The sequence below is a fragment of the Sorex fumeus genome, unplaced genomic scaffold, assembly GCF_029834395.1.
Source record: "Sorex fumeus unplaced genomic scaffold, SorFum_2.1 ptg000044l, whole genome shotgun sequence".
Classification (NCBI taxonomy): Eukaryota; Metazoa; Chordata; class Mammalia; order Eulipotyphla; family Soricidae; genus Sorex; species Sorex fumeus.
The window spans coordinates 4,279,874-4,300,213 of NW_026606101.1; the positions used below are offsets into that span (position 1 = coordinate 4,279,874).

At 46.0% G+C, this 20,340-nt stretch overlaps 1 protein-coding gene across 16 annotated transcripts in view; it reads left to right on the top strand.

Annotated features, from left to right (window-relative positions):
- Positions 1-20,340, top strand: part of PTPRT (protein tyrosine phosphatase receptor type T) — a 1,141,641-nt gene that overhangs the window by 836,927 nt on the left and 284,374 nt on the right. For all 16 annotated transcript variants that reach the window (XM_056121254.1, XM_056121255.1, XM_056121260.1 and 13 more), the window contains exon 10: positions 20,115-20,316. In XM_056121254.1, the coding sequence (XP_055977229.1) occupies positions 20,115-20,316 (202 nt within the window). The remainder of the gene's footprint in view (positions 1-20,114; positions 20,317-20,340) is intronic.

The following is a 20,340-nucleotide window of genomic DNA, read 5'->3' on the forward strand; positions in this document are numbered from 1 at the left end:
GCTGATCTCTAACCTCAGTCTCTCGCCAAAATAGAAATGGGCTTTAAGATCTCAGGCTATCTGGATACTGAAGTTGAAGGCTATACCATCTAGACTCTGGGGTACCCCTTCAACACCCTCTGATTGCAATAAATAGCCTTCAGGATCCTCCCATTAGATTCCCACTCCTGAGGTCCCTGCTGGGTAGACAGTGCTCATCTTTCTGGATTCATGTTTATGTTTCCTGACCAGGGCTAGTTCCTGAGCACCCCACTACCTCCGTCAGTTCACCCATGGTTATTGGAAGGAAATCCTGTAGGGTCGAGGAGTATTGTACTCAGTAGCTGATGGGGAGGCAGACTCCAGAATCAAGGCTCTGTGGGCCCTCTGGGCTCAGAGGGCATGAAGGTAGGACCCACGTGCCAATATGCCATCCCAGAACTCAGGGTCTTAGTGGTATGTCTGGTGCCTTATGGGCCCTGCACCTCTGGCCTGACTTGAGGCTGTTCTTGAGTCACCATTCAGGACTAAGTATCTAGTCCTTCGGGGGTTTCTCAAAGCCAGGCCTGTCCTAGGGGGTGATCCTCCTTTCAATGCTGCTCATGACTTGAAGAGAGCCCTGGTCCATCCTGGGCTTATGGAAGTGGGCCCCAGGCCACCATAATCCAAGTCAGCAACCTCTCAGTTCTGGAGCAAGGGAGAGAAGTTGGAACATGGATCATGTGTCTTTGCACCTAGAGCCAGTCTGGGCACCACCTATTTGTCAGTGGGCACCCAGGGAAGGGAAGAAAAGCAGCATCTGGTATTAGGAGACCTGAGCTGCCCCTTCAGAGTGTCTTTCCACCCTTTGCCATCAATTTGGGGTCTAGTAGCAGATGGAATGCAGTAAAACTGTGGTTCACAAGATCCCGTCATTTTGGGCAAAGCTATGTCCAGAATGAATGATGGTGGCCCTGAACTGGCCCTGTGATACTTTCCTGAAGTTCTGAAACACATGAGAGGACCAGTAATGCACATCCCTGCAATGCCCACCAGGCTGAAAAGTCCACCCTCCTGGGGGCCTGCCTGCATTTTAGACAGGAACCACATATCGGGAAGCTCCAGTTCCACTGAGTTACTGAATCTGAGAGCTCTTACTCAGCACTGCACCCCACCACAGCTGCAAGGTCTCACTGCCCCAAGGCTCACTCAGAATCCTCATTTTTACAAGATTCCAAACCTTGGGATATTTCCTAATGATTGGAGACCATGCATTATTAACACAAGCTGCTGCCCCTCAAGAGGTGGAACTTGGTTGGGCTTGGAGGGTGGGGGGAATGTGAATGGAATTTTCGCTTCATTATTTGCATAAAAGGCCTAACAGCTGCATAGAGTCGAGATACAGTCTACGAACTGCAATGGAATGAACGTGTCCTGGGGAAAGTAAGGAGGGAAATGACTAAACAGGCTGCCAAGAAGTCTAGTGAAAAATAAAAAACAAAAACAGTTGCAAGGCCCTGGTCTACCAGCTCCTGTCTTCCTACTTACACACAGAGCAACACTGGGAATCGACTTGTCCAAATCAAACAGAGTTGGAAGTGTGAACTATGTACCAGATTTCAAGCACTTAGGAAAAAAATGGAATGAAAAAATAGCTGCTCAGTAATTCCATAGCGAGGCATCACAACAGACTCAAAAGGGCAGAATGCATGCTTGGCATGTGGGAGGTTCAGGCTGAATCCTCAGAATCATATATCTCCTTGCCCCAGAGCATCACCTACTGTGCCCTGGTGGATCTTGGGCTCTGACACAGTGGCCCCAAGCACCAAATATCAGGCCTGCACTAGAGGCCAGAATATCACTTGGAGTGTCCTCCAGGGCCTCCCTCTTATACACCCACCCCTGAACATGGGCCCTATAAAAACATAAGATAGAAATTTGGTATCGATGTTGAAATAGTAACATTTTGGATATCTTGATTATCAATTGTTGGTGCTTACCACTAACTCACACGTGAATGCCGCTTAATTAACTCTGGTCAGAACACTGGCATCAATGTGTAAAAGGAAAGATATTAAAATGAACTCAACTGTTTCTTTTGACTTGTTCTTTTTTGGTTTCAGGGCCACACCCGGTGGTGCTCAAGGGCCACTCCCAACCCTGTGTTTGGAGAACTATATGGTGCTGGGGAGGAAACCTAGACCCCCCCCCCCCCCCGCCCCCAGCTAGCAGAGCTTATGCTCATCCTGTAGAGTTCTCTCCAGCCCTCTTTTATTTTTCTAAAGTGGCCGGAGCAACAGCATAGTGGGTAGGGCATTTGCCTTGCAAGCAGCCGACCTGGGTTCGATTTCTCTGTCCTTCCTGGAGAGCCCAGCAAGCTACCAAGAGAATCACACTTGCACGACAGAACCTGGCAAGCTCCCTGTGGTGTATTTGATATGCCAAAAACAGTAACAAGTCTTACAATGGAGATGTTACTGGTGCCCACTCCAGCAAATTGATGAACAACGGGAGGACAGTGCTACAGTGCTAAAGTGGCTTCTAGGAAACATGAGATTCTATTTGCTGTGGCAGTACTGCTGATGCAGCTGACCATGTAGAAGAAGGAGGCACTGATAGATTTGGGATCCTTGTCCCCCGCAGACAGGGGGACAGAGACAAATAAAGTGAAGGAAATAGGAGAAGTTTATTGGGGTGTGCTCCATGGTGGATGCTACAAACCTCAGTTGAGGCTTGGGTAGAGCCACACTCTGGGAGAATCTAAGAGGGTTTTTAAGTTGTCTTCGGTGCTTGTTCTGGCTCTCATTATCCATAGCAGGGTCAATGGTGAGAAAGCATAGAATGCAGCTGGTGGCTTCCTGTCTCCATGTGGACCCTAAGTCCTGTCCTCCATGCTGGGTACAGGGTGATTCCTGATTTTGGGAATGTTGCTGTCGCATCAGCTGGCTGCCATTTGGTCCCTCTCACCATTTTGTCGGAGCAAACCTCACAGGTACCAGGATTGGTACCTGGTTTTCTGAGTCCCTCCAGCTCTTTTGTTATCCCTGCAGCTGTGCCTTTAAGGAGACCTATTGAGGGCTGGAGCGATAGCACAGCGGTAAGGCGTTTGCCTTGCATGCAGCCAACATGGCCGACCCAAGTTCGATTCCTCCGCCCCTTTCGGAGAGCCCGTCAAGCTACCGAGAGTATCTCGCCGGCCGGGCAGAGCCTGGCAAGCTCCCCGTGACATATTCGATATGCCAAACACAGTAACAAGAAAGTCTCCAATGAAGATGTTACTGGGCCCGCTCGAGCAAATCGACGAACAACGGGAGGGCCTTTATTTTATTATTATTTATTAAGACCCTTGGAGCCCAGACAGGCTTTAGCTGCAAAGACACAGGGTCCTTGTTCCTACACAGGGTCCTTGTGCCTCCTTCTCCTGAGTGCTTTGCTCCCTCTGAGGAATCTTTCTGGACCCAGCAGCAGGCCTGAGTCACTGCAGAAGAGAAGGAGCTAGGCTTCCTGGTTCTGCCTGGTTCTTCAGAGATGACAGTTTCCTTAGTAGCATTGGAACCAGCAGTTTATCTGCCCCTGGGCAAATATCACACTGGCAAGATTAGGACAAAAGACAAAAAAAAAATTGACCTTCTCCCGAGAAATCAGCAGAATATAAGGCTGGAATAATCATGTTAACCAAGAAGAGTAAAAAACAAATCTTTACTCTCTTGTGGAAAGGAGGGACTATGACATAGATAGATAGATAGATAGATAGATAGATAGATAGATAGATAGATAAGGCAAGCTTTCATACCCTGTTCCCCAACCATCCGGGCTAATGAAATATTTCCCACTATAGCTCCAGTGGACTGGGTGGGTGAGTGGGTCTATGACATGAAATCCGGAACCGTCTCTTCTCCTTCCAAATTTTCTCCAGCTTTCCTTGGTTTCCTATCCCCGACTCTCTAGGGCCTTATTCTAGACGTTTTCATCCTCCACCTGGCCCTTCAGCAGAATTTCTCACCTTCCATGGTCACTGTGCCCGATGCCAGTCAGGCACCCAGGTGAAGCAGGCAGCTCTGGCTTCACTCTCTGTGTCTTCCAACCTGTCCTGCCTCTTGCTAGCACTGAGAACCCCAGAAAGTTATGACCAAAGCCTCAGTTTCCTCATCTGTAACAAGGGGTAAGGAATGATCATGGCATTTACCTCATAAATGTGAGATGGTTAAATGGGTAACGCACACTCAGCATGATCTGCTAAACACTGAGTGGCAGTAAATATTAGCTCCTATTATTATTAGTCTTCTAATAAATCTCTACAGAGGAAGTGGAGAATTCTTTTTTTTTAATGTAGGAGTACTACTATTTATTCAGCCACTGATTAGGCTGATTGAATTGGGCATGAACTCCACCTTACTTTTTTCATTGTTTGTAATTTTATTTATTGAATCATTGTGAGAACAGTTACAAAGTTTTCGGGTTTAAGTCTTGGTCATACAATGAAACACCCGTATCTTTACCAGTGCCCATTCTCCACCTGCAAAAACCCCAGTATACCCCCATCCCACACTCTCCCCCTACCTGTGGAACAGATGATTTTCACATTACTCTCTCTCTACTTTGATTACATTCAATATTTTGACACCAGACCCACCAGTATTATTTGGGATTTTACCCCAACACTCAGAGCTTCTGAAAAGGCAACCGTAGACAATTTGTTTTCTATTGCTGGTTATGAAGAACATATGATGTCGCGTGGCTGCAGTAGTAGCCGCATGATTTTGAACTTAATGAATTTTTTTAAATTTTTAATAATTTATTTATTTATTGAATCACTGTGGGAAAAGTTACAGAGCTTTCAGGTTTATGTCTCAGTCATGTAAATATCAAACACATTTCCCTTTACCAATACTTATTTTTAACCGCGAACCCCAGTAGAACCCCACCTCCCACCCCTCCCAATTCCTGTGAGGCAGATGAGTTCTAGTTAACACTCTATCTACTTTCACTAGATTCATTGTTTCGATAAAAGATGCACCATTATTATTTAGAGTTTACGACCCTCCCCCCCAAATCAGACATGCTGAAAAAGCGTTGTGAAATGATTTGCTTTCTACAGCTGGGTATTAAGAATTAAATGATGTTGCGCGGCTGCTATTGCGGCCACGCGGTTTTGGATTTCTGCTATTTTACTTATTAACCCTGGAAGTATTTCTATTAAAAGTTAGATAGTTAAGAGATTGGTTTCTGTGCTCTGGAGTTGTGGCCGTGCCGGAGAGCCGCTCGTGGTGGGCAACTGGTGACCTCGGAAGGGTGTGAAGGACGGACCGGAACGCCCCCCTTCCCATGAGGTCCCTGCCTCCCCCACCCCTGGCTCAAACCTGCTGTCCACAAGGCTCCCATGCGGCCACCATCTTTCTTTCCAGAGAGGAGAGGGCGACTTAACGAAATTTTAACAATTAAATCTGGAGGGATTTCTGCCAAAACCTGCTGGGTTCTGAGATTTGTTCCTGAGTCTCTGGAATCTTGGCCATTTAGCAGCTTGATCAGGAGCCAGAGAGGCTGTTTGTGGGCGGCAACTTGGGGTCTCATTGGGATGGAGGAGGGGAGGAAGGCAAGCTCCACCTCATTCTGTGAGGCCCCATGTGTCTCATCGCTGCGGGCCCAAACCTGACTGTCAAGTGGCCTCTGGAGGATGGTGGTAACGGGCCTCCAGGGGGGAGCAGGCGGAGAGACAGCACCCTTTCCCCCCTTGGGTGGCCCAGTGACAGTTACCTACTGAGTGGTCCAGATGCATTTCTGCCACAAGCTGCTGGGTTTTGAGATTTGTTTCTGAGTCTCTGGGATCATGGCTGTTAAGCAACTTGATCAGGAGGCTGAGAAGCCATTCATGAGTGATGACTCAGGGTCTCGTTGGGACGGGGAGGAAAGGACCGGCTCCACCCCCATCCCATGAGGCCCTGTATGTCTCGTAATTGTGGGCCCAAACCTGACTGTCCAATGGCCTTTGGTGATGGCAGCCACCGAGCCGCCAAGGGGAGCAGGTGGAGGGACAGCACCCTTCCCCCCTGGGGTGGCCCGGCAACAGTAACCTGTTGTGGGGTCCGGACGCATTTCTGCCAAAATCTGCTGGGTTTTGAGATTTGTTTCTGAGTCTCTGGGATCATGGCCATTAAGCAGTCCGATCAGGAACCAGAGAGGCCATGCCTCCAATTATATAGCTGAGCCACAGGTGGTTTGTGGGCGTGTCTCCCACTTACCTAACATTTGGCCATTTACTCTCTTGTTAAACTTTGCTCCAAGTTTTTGGGGTCTGGCCAAAGGCACAGCAGCAATTTTGGGGTATCTGGAAGTCTGAAGGCGCCATCAGGCTGCTGGTGCACTCGCCTCACAGGTACAGATTGATCTGCTGGCAGCACCATACCCCCCGAGAATTCTATCTTGACTTCTGACTTGTGGTCCATGAAACCAGATTAACCTGCTAATATAGGAATACAAATTCTGGGGGGTTTTGTAAAGTTTTTTATCTTACAATAATTTGGGAGTTACAGAAAAATTGCAAGTTTGGCAGAGAGAATGCCATAGACACAGAAGATATTTCTGACCTACATGGGAAGTGTGGAAACTCAAAGCTATGAGACTAAGAGTGTCACCCACTTGGGTTCATGACTTATTAAATACTTGCTTGAATAGAGCAAGGACTCAGCTGTTAGGCTTCTTCTTGGGGAAGATTCCATACAGATCCCTACCTATCTTGTAGTCTGAGAGTGACAGACACCCACAGCCAGCATCCCTTGGGCAGCTGTTCACACATGGACACACATAATCACCCAGGACAGACAGTAAGGCTGGGTGGGAGTACTAGATGTCAGGGTGGCCTCATTTCAAATCCTAGCTATGCCACATGGAAGAGTGTCACATTTTCATTCTTTTTTTTTTCCCTTTTCACTTTAAAACTTTTTATATTGGGACTTTCCAAGAAGTGTTCAGAGATGCAGGGACCATGCCCAGTGAACCACCCAGACCAATGATTCAATGTGAGGGCCTCAAGTGTAGTGCTACTAAGGTACTATGGTGCCAGGGATCACTAAGATCACCTCAATGATGCTGAAGGGGCATTGATGGCCATACCTACTTGCACCCAGTGCCTCCAGGGCTTCCACTGGGGATACTCAGGGCACCATGCAGTGTAAGAGATTGAACCAGGTTATCTGTATGCAAGACACATGCTTTAACCCCTCGACTATATCTCCAGCACTACCTCTCCAGCCCCTATGTTTTTAATTCTTTATTCTCATCTGGTCAGTAAATTTCATCAACTTCTACTCGGTACCTAGCCTGGTGCTGGTACTTGTGGCAGCAATGGGTACTGCCATGCATTTCATGATGGTCCCAAAGAAAAGTCTAGGTGTGTCGTGGAAGCCTGGACCATATAGGTTGATATAAATCACCTCTATGGTGTCCATATGAAGTTGAAATCTTCTAGTAATGCATAGCTCTCTCCTGTCATTGAGCAATACCTGACTAGATAGAATCCAGACCCTTCCTCCAATGATGGTTCTCCTCAGACTGTCGTTTTTGAAGGACCGTTGTCAGAACAGCAAGCTGCAAACATGCCAGACAGCAGAGTCTCGGATTATTCAACTTGTCTTGCATCCCCATGCCATGCCCAGAGCCAACTGGAGAGAAATTTTGCATGGCAACTTAGCGCCTTAACCAGGTTAAACTTAGCAGAACAGAAATCAGCTGAGTGTGAAGTTGGAAGGCAAGCAGCTTACATACAGAGACCCAAGAAATATTGCGCTTCAGATGAAAAGCAATTGGGAATATCACTAGGCAGACTCATTAAGCGAGAAGGTTTCTGTGAAAATAACAAAATCATAGCACCCAGGACACCCCAGCGTGAGATTAAAAGCTGAGAGGAGGTTTAAGCTTCATATTATTAAACTGCATTATGACAGTTTAGGAAGAAAGAGCTTAGAGCCATCAGAGTTGAAGGTGGCCCTGTTAAAGGAATCTGACTGAGTCTTTGAAATTCAGAGCATTTGGAAAGAGTGAAACTGTCAGAATAGCCCTCCCCTGGGGAGCAGAGGGGCGGGAGATAGGAAGCTGAGAAGTCCTGGGAAGCATGGGAGGGGTCGTGGGGCTGGCAGGGAATGAGTATTGACAAGAAAGCCCTCACTGAAGTCAGCCAGGAGCTGAAAGTGGGTGGGAATTTTGGAGAGAGGGTGAGGCGTACACGGTGAGCATCAATAAATGTTAGTTCTCCTCATTATCACCTACTGGCCAACCTTGCAGTTTGGGTGGCTGGCTGGTGAATACTAATGACCCCATCAGCTAGCTTCTCTGCTTTCTCCCAGTGTTTGATCCTGGAGCCATGAGGAAGCTAGCTGAAGTCAAAGAACATGGTATTGATTGGAAATCAGCAAAGCCCGTGTTGGGTAAACAAGCTGACTCCCCTCTTAGTCTTTTCTTTCTGATCAGGGGAAGTGGGGATGGGGGTGTCACTAAATAGAACATGCTTCCCTCAGCGAGGTTACAGGTCTGCCATGCCCAGCAACAGCGGGGCCTCACTGCCTGTGCAAACAGGGCTGGGGAAAGTCTCTGACCAGGGAGGCAGTTCCTGTCCACTGGCTGGAGCTTTGGGAGCCAGAGAAGCCCAGCAAGCCCTGCTCAGGAGGTCAGTGCTGCATCAGATCATCAGCAAATCATTGTGGCTGGGATCCCAAAACATTGGAGTAATTCAGCATGTGGCAAGAGATGGGTCTGGGTTTCAGTACTGAAATGCAATGGTCTTCCTTTCCCAAATGCATCCCATTTCTTAAAGTACGGATGAAGGTTTAAGCCTCGTGCTGCTGGCTTCATCCTGTTCTTACACTGCTGGGAGCTCACCCTTTACCCAGCCAGGATGGAGCCCACTTCACATTCACTCCCATTTCTCGCTCTCAGCCTCTGGTCTCAGCCAGGGCTTCTGGTCTCCCGCTATCAGGAAGAGTCAGACCATGGGGATCCTCTTCCTCTGACCCAGCACAACCCCCATCTTCGTGTGCTGGAATGATCCAGGGGGATCAGTAATAACCTTGGGTTCAATTATAGGGGAAAACTTTCTCTTTGTTTGCTTAAAGAAAGTAAACATGGGGGGGGGGGGTTGTGAGTGATTTTTTTTTTTTCTGAAAAGAGGGCAGCTGACCAAATAAGTTTAGAAGTAGAAAGTTCTGCTGTAGTCAGTTTAGTCCTTAGTTGCCAGGCAATTTGCTGCTCCAGTTCAAAGTGCATGAAAATGAGCTGAGAACTTTTCTTTTTTGGGGAGGGGTTATACCCAGCGATGCTCAGGGGTTATTCCTGGCTTTGCACTCAGAAATCACTCCTGGCTATACTTGGGGGACCATATGGGATGCTGGGAATTGAACCCGGGCTGGCCACGTGCAAGGCAAACCCCCTACCCTCTGTACTATTGCTCCAGCCCATGAGCTAAGAACTTGTAAACACACAGAATCCTGGGTTCCAACCACCCCAGACAGTAAGATGAGTAGATTTAGGATGGGCCCCAAGAATCTGAATCTCTGACAAGTTCCCCAGTGATGCTATCTCATCTGGAGATTTTTAGTCCTCTCTGTTTTGCTTTTTATTTAGGGGCCACACTCATAGAGGCACAAGTGCTTGGGGCTCTAGCATGCAAAGCATGTGCTCCGGTCCATTGGGTCACCTTCCAGGGCCAGTGGCACTGTTCTCTGTACAGGTGTGACTCCGGATCACTCTGGATCACTTTCTTTCCCATTCGGTGGCAGTATTTTACCTTCATGATTGATTAAAGCTAAGTGCTTGAGTATTTCCAGCAAGGCATGATTGACCTGATCTCAAAGTGGCCTATCCTGGATGGTTGCTTAGTTTGTGCAGTGAATCTTCATTGAGGGGATCATGTTCCTAAGCCTTGGTTTGTCGCTGGAATGTGACTAGGCATTCTGAATGGCCTCTTTTCCTTCTCATCATCACCCTCAACTAATTGAAGTCTGGGGGCCGAGACTGAGAGGGGACTGCATCTGTCTTGATAGGTGCCTCTTTCTTCTTTGCACAAAACACCTTCTCCATTGGCCAGTAGGCATCCTGTCCAAGAGCATTGCTCCAACTTCCTCTTCCTTTATGCTGTCTTCTTCCACTTAATTCCTCTTCCTTTATCTGATTGACACCCTCACTCTATAGGGAAGGCTTCTGTTTTTTAGATCAGCAGTATATCTGGTAATACTTGGAGGCCACTACAGACTCTGTGCTGGGGACATGGGGGTGGGTTGGTGGAACTACTCCCAGCAATTCTTGAGAAATATGTAATACCAAGGATCAGACCTGGGCCTCCTGCATGCAGGCATGTGCTTCATCCATTGAGCTATCTCTCTGACACCATGACAGTATCTTCATGTTCCTGCAGTGCTTATGTCTCTGTCCTTTCCTCCTTGGACTGGAAGTTCCTGGAGGCTCCTCAGTGCTTAGTGCAGAGTCAAGAGCTCAATCAGTAGGAGCAGCAGATTTTCATCTGTGGCCACAAAGATCTCACAGGTGCCCAGAGCCAGCCTGCCTTTTATGGTTGTTGCTTCTTAAACACTCAATTTTGAAATTATTATAATATTACAGAAAAGTTGGGAAAAAATTGCACTGTGAGTTCTCTGTCCTTCACACAACTTCCCCAGATGTTAACGTCTTGCAAAGCTATTCATGGTTATGAAGCAAAACTGACAATGCACATCTGTGCAGTATTATGGACAAGCTCCCCCTAGTTTTTTTTTTCTGGATTCCCCAAATTCTTCCACAGACATCCTTTGTTCCCAGTCAGATTCCCACACAGTGTTGAGGGACTCCATTTCCTGTATCATCTCCTACTCCTGACTATTCTCCATCCTTCTTTGTCTTTCTGTGACCCCAACACTTGTTATGAGTGATCTCAGTCTTCAATTGAATTAGTCTGATGTCTCTCATGATGGACTGAGATTTATGGACTGACATTATACATCCCATCATTGCACATGACTTAAGCATGATTTCTTACTGGCCATGGCGATCATGCTTGCTGGTGGTTTCCAGTGCTGCCTGCCCTCCATGGAAAGCTAGATTCCCCTATCTGTACTCACTTGATCACGTGATCACTAGACATCCCATTACTCATCGATTTGCTTGAGCGTGCACCAGTAATGTCTCCATTCAACCCTGTTGGATGTGTTAGTGTAGCCCAATGGCATCTGCTCATTCTAGGAACATGAAGAGCCTCAAACCGATCGTTCAGGTTCTTGATGAAGAAGTCTGATCATATCATAGGTGGATAGCCACATTATCTTTTGATGTCCCATGGAATCCAGTCGATAATGGCTCTAGTCCAGTGGTCATCTCCAAATCTTATTATGTGTCCAGCCTGTCTGATTTTCGATGCCTTGGCAAACGAGACAGCGTCCCTGATTCTTGACCATCAATGGAGGACTCTTTTGAGTGAAGCGTGATACTCCAAGCATAGCCCTTTCGATTCCTCTTTGGGAGACCCAAACAGCGTTCTAATCCTGTTTTCATAGGGCCCAGATCTCTGAAGCGTATGTTAATGCAGGAAGAACAGTAGAATTAAAGAGATGTACCTGGAGCCGGAGGTTCTTCGCCCTCTTAGCTATTTCTTCGACAGTTTTGAAGGTGTTGCAAGCTGCTCTCTTCCTCCAGCACAACTCAGGTGCCAGGTCATTCATCATGTTGACTTCTCAACCTAGATACACATAACTATTGAATTTGTAGATGTTCATTTCGTTGAGAGCGAATGGAATGTCAGGAATGAGACTGTTTTTCATAAACATTGTCTTTGTGAGATTCAGCTGTAGTCCGACCTTTTCACACTCACGGTCGAAGTTGTCCAGCATTTGTGCTGCTTGTCTAATGTTTGGTGTTATTAGAATGACGCCATCAGCAAAGCAGAGGTGGTGTCATTGCCGACAGTCTATCTTCACTCTCATTTCTTCCCATTCCAGCTGTCGTATGATATTCTTGAGGATGGCACTGAAGAATTTCAGTGAAATGGTATCACCCTGCCAAACCCCTCTCTTGACATGGATGATTACTTCTTTGTAGAATGGTGAGATCCTGGTAGTGAATCCCTAATACAGCTCACGGAGGATCCTGATGTATTGAGTTTGAATGCCCTATTTAGCTAGGGCCTCGATGATCGCTTCCATCTCAACAGAATCAAAGGCCTTCTTTAAATCAAGAAGATTTAAATCATTAGACAGAGCGGCATCTTGAACTCCCAAGAAACCTCAATGAGCTTGGTTATTTGAGGCATGTGCATGAATCAATGCTTATGGCCAAGTTCCTCTACTACCTCCACTACCCAGCTGCCGCCACACTCCAGGATGCTTTCCAGACCGTGGGGCAGCCTTAAGACACTTAAGACCCATCTTCCAGGATTGCCACACCATATTTGTTAGGGTTCAAATATGGTTTAAACCATGGGAACACCTGCAAGGGCGATTAAAGGCCACCCTAAAAGCCTCTATCCCTCTTGGAGAGCCTGGCAAGGTACCGAGAGTATCCTGCCAGCACAGCAGAATCTGGCAAGCTATCTGTGGCATATTCAATATGCCAAAACCAGTAAATACAATGGGTATCATTCCCCTGACCCTGAAAGAGCCACCAATATGGCAGCATTAAGAAAGATGAGTAAGGAGAGGCTGATAAAATCTCAAGGCTGAACTAGGCTGCCAAAACGAAGAAAGACAAAAATGACTGTCTGTACTTTCAATGCATGCACACTGGCATCGGATGCATCCATCGAGGACCTGATGGTACAAGCGTGAAAGATTAAATATGACATCATTGGTCTGACCGAGACAAGAAGGAATCAATCACATCACACAGTTTTTGACACTGGAGAAGAACTATTCCTTGGAACATGTGACAAAAGAGGCATCAGTGATGTCAGTGTCCTTGTCAACATGAACTTGGCCATAAGCATTGATTCATTTGAATGCCTAACAACCCAAATCGGACGATTGATCTGTATTCACTTCATTCAGTTGGGCCCTGGAACCAACCCATAGCCATGGAGAGAGAATTGTGCTCCACCCCCTGAAAGAAGAGATCACCACTGATTTGTGGTTTTTAGATAAAGCCACCAGAGTAGCTAATAAATGGGTGGTGAGGAGACACTTTGAAGTTATCACACATTTAATTTTGTCTCATATTACTTTCTACTTCTTCTTGAGTCTGCCTATAGCTGTTACCACCTCGGGTCCTGTGCCCCTGCAGAATGCTAGGTGAGCATCTTTCCTGTGACTTATTTCATACCTTTATACCAAATCTTCTATTGCTTTAGGGCCCACCTACAGTGCTCTCAACCCAAATGCACAAGGCATCTTTTGGGGGAGCTTAGAGAATGCATCAGTGTCCAGTCCTCTGGATCCACAGTTTTGGATTCAACCAGCCTAGAGCAGGTATTGGTACTTTTTAAATGGTATGTAGGGGCATTCTGTGCTCTGGAGACCAGGCTGAGAACTCTAGTTCCCCAGCTTCTCAGGATGGCTGTTTTCATTCTGGTAGAACTAGCCAATCTCAATACTAGAATCCTGCATTTCTGTCCAGACCTCTGTGGGTGCTCAAAATTCCTATCCGGTTTCCCAGAGACATGAGATCCTGTCTCTGAACAGAACTCAACATTGGATAGGTGCTTGGTGAGTGCTTTTAGATGGAGAGAACAGATCTTGTAGAAATCAAAGCAGAAATGAAAGCCTCCGTGCTTGAAAGTGGCAGTCCCACATTTTCTTCAACAGTGCTAGAAACTTAAGACAGAGGAGCAACTGGTCACCACCATGTGTCTGCTCATCTCAGAGACATGGTCCTCCTCTCTCTAGGAGGCCTCTGTTCTCTAGAAGGAAGATCCTGGGATCAAGAAGCCACAGGCAGCCTCCTGCACATTTGCACTGTTCTTGGAGGTTGTTCACTTTTCTATTCTAACTTGTCTGGGAACCAGCAGACAAACACTGTACTTCTAACCAGAGATTACCATGGCCAGGGATCTTTTTGCATATTTGTCTTGTTCAGAAATTATCAAAGCTGGCCGAGTCCAGGTCTATAAATATATTTATAGTGGATCCAAAAAGGTAATTTGAGTTTGACTGTTTTGAGTTTAAAGGGAAAGAAAAGAATGAATTCAACTCTTTACACAGTGAACAGAACAGAGAGTCTATTTTACTGGTAACTTGTTAAACTCAACTATGCTAAGACCTTCCAAGTAGGGACTGGAAGACATTTGAGAAAGAGAAGAACAGATGGCACAGATAACTTTGGGTGCTTACTCACTCTGCCCCAAATGGTTAGAGTGAGAACATGAGTATAGTAGCAAGAAGACTTGGGGTTAATTCAAGAGGATGCTTACAGAATGTTCAATGGTAGGCGGACAGGTCTTGGCCTAGTTTATACTGTCCCCACAACAGCTTATGTGTCATCCATGAGTGAGCTCTATAAATAACACTGCTGATTCTTCCAGAACATCCAAGAAGGTATTTAATTTATTTGCCATGTGCTGGTGCCATGTTCACACACCCACAAAGATGATGCTATGGAAAACTTGAGACCACAGATCTTGACTCCTCTCTTGGCCTAAGAATGCAATCAATGCCATGCTTTCCAAGGATTAAATAACATAATTTTTATGCACGCCCACTCACAGTACTTGGCATATAGTATGCTTCAAAATAATGGGTTTTGATGCTTGCAGCATCTGGATCCTTGTTTCTAATCTCTAACCACTTTCATCAGCTGTGTTTTATCTCATATCTTACCCTCACTCTCTGGACACACTGAATTTCTTTCTCAAGCTTGGAATCGCTTTGGTCTCACCTCACACAGTGGCTAAGCAAGGATGACTCAATCTCTGCTTATTCAAGAAACAAACAAGTCCTTTATGCTGGACTCTTCTAGGAAAATTCTTCCTTTTGCCTCTTTGTCCCATCTCAGTCTAAGGTGGAAGGCTGCCTGATACTGCTGTGTCCTGGGGTATGTGGTAGCTGCTGACTTGATGTAAAGACTAAAGTCACTCAGCAAATCCCTAGGGTAATCCTTCCAAACCAGTGATCTTCCCAACAAGAGTTAGCAAGCTGGGAGTCAGCCTGTGGCGACAGGCAACATCAAAACAGAAATTTGTATCAGATTTATTCTTTCATCTTTCAAGAACTGAGGTTCAGGGAGGTTAAGGATATTGTTTATGTCACACAGCTAGGGAAAACATTCTTTGATATGTTCATAGGGATGAAAGGTAGAACAACACCAAGATAAGATCCTTGCCCTCTTAGAATCTTGCCCTCCAGGGATCAGCAAACATTTTCTAGAGAGGGCGGAGATTAAATAGTTTACACTGAGAGGACCATGGGGACTCCTCTGCAGCCACTTAATTTTGCAGGTGTAGTGTGAAAGCAGTACTAGACAATGCATTGATGGATGGTGGTACCATGTTCTAATAAAGCTTTCTTTACAATAGTTGATGAGTTTTCAGGCTTTACTTTTTCATTCCCTGAACTGGTAGAAAAGAAACTCATTAAATAAATTATATATGTGTATATACTTATATATTTGGAAGCCCCAAAAACAATGCAAAATTAGGAGGACCAGAGGGTCACAGGAGGTACTTAAGAAAAGTGCCAGAGCTCAGGATGTGGGGTCATTCACTATGAATTGGAAGCCAGAGGAAGAAAGAGTACCCAACTTGATGTTGCAGCAATGCAAAGGCCCAGTGGCTTCTTTCAGCTATTAAATAAATAAAGCTTATTTATTCTAAATAAAGCTTAGCATGCAAGAGAGAGGGCAGGGAGGCAGTGCCTGCATGCACTGATGAAAACCACAGCCCTACTGTGAGATCCAAGGGTCTGGAACATGCACAGTGGCAGAGTGGCACTCAGCAGCACAGTAAGTGTCTGATCTCCAAGTGTGCCACCCCTGCATGGCATAACAGCACTGCACTGTCCTCCCGTTGTTCATTGATTTGCTCGAGCGGGCACCAATAATGTCTCACAACAAATTGTGAGACTTGTTGTTACTGTTTTTGGCATATAAAATATGTCACAGGTAGTTTGCCAGGCTTTGCCATGCGGATGAGATACTCTAAGTAACTTGCGAGCTCTCTGAGAGGAGTGAAGGAATCGAACCCAGGTTGACCACATACACAAACACCCTACCTGCTGTGCTATTGCTCCAGCCCATATGGTACAATAATGATAATAATAACAAAGGGGAGAGAAAGGTATCTTGGACTCTTGGGCCTGGGACCAGTGGCTCTTTGGATGCTAATTGGTGAGTAACTTGGTTGAATTCACATTATGGATTGTTCCAGCTGGCCAATGCCTGGCATCCCACTGAAACAGTGAAAGGGACCCCTGAGAACTTTGTTGCAGCTTTCCTCAGTCCTCAAAGCCCAAGGTTGACATGCAGCTCAGCACACTTTCTAACTCTACCTTTGCTGTTCAGGCACATCTTCCTCTTTGCCCCGTTGCAAACCAAGACATCCATGGCAATAGGCATGTTGTGGCCGCAGCTCCATCCCACTCCGTTTTTCTCACCTTCCTTCTCTTCCCTACCCGACCCAATTCCCCACTAACTTCGTAAAACTTGCAAGTTAAATTTTTCAAAGGCTGCTTCTGACAAAGCAGTGGGAATTAGATTTGGTGAAGCCCTTCATAAAAAATTGAAGGCACGCTATATTAACATACATTGATTTATTCATAGTGTTTCATTACAAGTAAGTGAGGCTCCTGTAATACCAGGAAAGGTTAGGAGAGCAGGGGAGCACGGTATATTATATTGACAGCCCAGTGGAAATTGAGTCGCTCTTGGATTGAATTTGGAGTGGAGGAAAGGAATTGGCTAGTAAATAAGGGATGAGTTTTTACCTCCTAGCGTCTGTATATCAATGTAGTTGCCACCTAGCCAGGCAGGAACTGGAACAGAATCACAAAAGGCTGCATGAGGATGTTTTCTCCTAGGTACGTGAAGCATCCTGGTCACAGTCAAAGCTCTATGAACATCTCCCTTCTGCTTTAATTGCAACCTTGTCACCCTGGACCATCCTCTGTTCCCATGAGCCTTTGAGCTCCCCTCTGCCTAAGCTAGAGCTTTCTTCCCTGGGCTGGTCTCTGACTCCCTAACATCCTTTATGCCGGGTCAATACTGCCCCAAGATGCCACCCTGATCGCCTTCTTGGTCTCTGTGGACTAATATTCAGAAGCAGACCCTGAGATGAGGAACTGAATCAGAGCAAAGCAGGTAACTGAGAAGTTTAGGAATACCAGCAGTGGGATGAGATGAATAAAGGAAAGCAGCTAGTGACCGTCATGCTCTCCAGTCTTTGGGTGCTACAAGGGGGGTCCCCTGGGATGTATGCTGAGAGGTATCACAAAAGGAGCTGAGGACCTGGACATGCTCTGTCCATGGCAGTCCTGTCCCTGGGCATGATAATTAACAAGTGATGCCTGCAAGGACCATGTAGGGCTCTTGCAGAGAAGCAGACATTTCCAGTGCTTGACTCAGAGAAGGACAGGCATGGCCAGGGGTGCCCAGAGGGAACCCTATGGCAAAGCCCTTCAGGGACCTACATGATGGGTGCCCTGCCCAGGATGGGCTTGCAAAGTGCCCCTTGCTCTTCATTCAGGGCTCACTTTGCTCAAGGTACATTCTAGCCTTTCTGCTGTGCTTGTAGCATGTGCTGCAAACAAAACTGAAGCTGCTTAATACAGGAGAAAGATGTGATCTTCTTCCCTGCCATGTTAAGTGACCATGACAGAAATAACACCAAGTCTGTGATTGAGGTAAAGTCAATGTCTTCCCTTTCCTGCTGGAGTCAGCCCTCCACTCCAGCATTGGAACAGATCCAATAAGATGGAACAAAGTTCTGGAATGTAAGCCACTTGAAGACTGGGTTCAGCTTGGGTTCATGTGTGCCTCTCTGCAGCACTCAAAATAAATTCTATAATACAGGAAATTCTAATATGAAGACACAACAAATAATGGCAAAGGAGCAGATTGGAAGGGAACGCATGTACACAGTCTTCAGTTAGTGAAGTGTGACTCCAAGTAAGGCAGAACTTGTTGTAGAAAGAGCACAGACTTTGAAGTCACACAGACCTGGGTGTAGCCCCATGTAAGTGATAGAATGCTGAATGGCCATAAGAATGCATGATCTACAGTGCCACATGACAGCCTGCATGAATCTCATGAGCATAACGTTGAATGAAAGGAATCAGTGCACTCTGTATGATTCCATTTATATAAAGCTCAAAGGCAGGCACCACTAGTCTATGCTGTTACAAGTCAGGATAGGTGTTAGATTGACTGGAGTTGGGGACACGCAGAGACGGGAAGGAGTATGAAGAGAGGTTCGGATCTGGTGGTGTCTCATCTCTTGGTTGCATGCTGATTATAAAAGTTGTGTTCGTTTAGTAAACATTGATCTAGCTGTTTAGTTTTCTGCACATGTAATATACTCTAATAAAACAGCTTTCATGAATCTCGATGGAGCAAACTTTTAATAATCCTCCCTTTACTGCATTTGCAAGTGGGATATTTAGAAATAGGATGCTCCATTTCTAAATGACTGGGGACCAGTGTCTGAGACCAAGTGTTTTGATGCTTTTACAGAAGGGTGGGATCAGAAATTGAGAGTGGGTCTTAAAAAAGTTTAGAGCACTTTTGGCATTGCTGTGTCATACCTGTCTATGCATGATCCATGAACTCCTGTCACTGCAGGGCATAGACCAGGTTGGTTACTGCAAAATATACATAATGTGTCACGTGTAGTAGAGCCTCTGGGTGATTAGAAATATTCCATGGCTTAGAAGACACAAATCTGGGCCTTCCCCAGGTAGTGTGAAGGCAGTGACTTCATGAAAGCTATTTCCAGTGGAACCTGATTTTGTTCACATTAGAGCAACTATCCTGATGACCCCAAAGTTTGGGGAGAAGAAAAATTAAGGAAGGAGGAAATGCCATACAAGAACAGTTTTCATGTGGAATAGTGAACAGGGCTGGAGAGATAGTATAGCAGGTAAGGTATCTTGCATGTGGCTAACTTGGTTTCGATCCCCAGCATCTCATTTGGTTCCCCCTTGAGCATTGCCAGCAGTGATTCCTGTGTGCGGAGCCAGGAGTAATCCCTGAGCATCACTGGGTGTGGCTAAAAGAAAACAAAACATAAAAAAGGTGACTCATTGACAGACAACCCCAAGTCTGGTGGGCTTGCAGCAGCTGTGTTACAGTGGGAGCAAATAAGTTCCAGTAGTAGAGCCCACATGTTACAGTACAGCCTGCTGGTTACAACTGAATATTGATTCTGGGCTTCAGAACTTCAGTCCTTGGAGCACAGATCCAGAAGCATTTGCACATTGAATGGGAGTAACCAGGTTGTGCTTCTAGTGGAGGAATAGGCAGTTACCATTGGGGCCGTCTTATGCAAATGAGGTTTTCAGCCACTGCAGTTGTGATTGGTGGAAAGTTCACAAGCAGTGAATGGCCCATTTTAATTCTTTGGCTTAAAGGGGTAGTTTCCTCTGGGTGATGGATGGCTACAGTCATGCTTAAATGGGCCAGGTCCCCCTTCACTGCCTGGGCCCCTTCCCAGACTCTGAATGGTTCATGCCTATTCCATTCTATATAATTAATTAGGACCCATGGTCTGCATTTGTGAGTAGTTTTTCAAATCCACTAGAGAAGCACAGTCCAGTGTGAGAGTCACTAGCCACAGGGGCCTTTGTCCTTTTGAAATGTTAGTTGTTGAAAGGGAGATGTGCCGTAAAAGAATAAAATACATACAAGGTTTCTAAGACTTACTATTAATTTAGATATTAAACCATATCAAATATTACATTGATTGCACATTGGAATCACACTGGATGCAGCAATATTATAACAATTGAGCTTACTCTCTTATTTTCTGTTAATATGATCATTCAGAGATGGGAAAGTTTGTGTGTGGCTTGGATTCTATTTCTGGTGGACATTGGTGTTTTATAGCACTGGCAGAGGAGGGCTTGGTAGATGAGGATAGTCTGTTAGAGAGGCAATAATAACTAAAGTTCAAACCAAACTCATGTGTTTCCCTTTTTATTCCCTGTGTGCTTTCCAATGAGACCCCCGGGTAAGACATTTATTTGTCTGTTTCTTGGTTTCTGCAGATCAACTACAAAGCTGTTGGCTCCCTAGACCCCAGTGCCGATCTGTCCAGCCAGAGGGGGAAGGTGTTCAAGCTCCGAAATGAAACCCACCACTTGTTTGTGGGACTCTACCCAGGGACCACCTACTCCTTCACCATCAAGGCCAGCACAGCAAAGGGCTTTGGTCCTCCCGTCACCACCAGGATCGCCACCAAAATTTCAGGTATCTCTCTTAGATGGGTAGAAG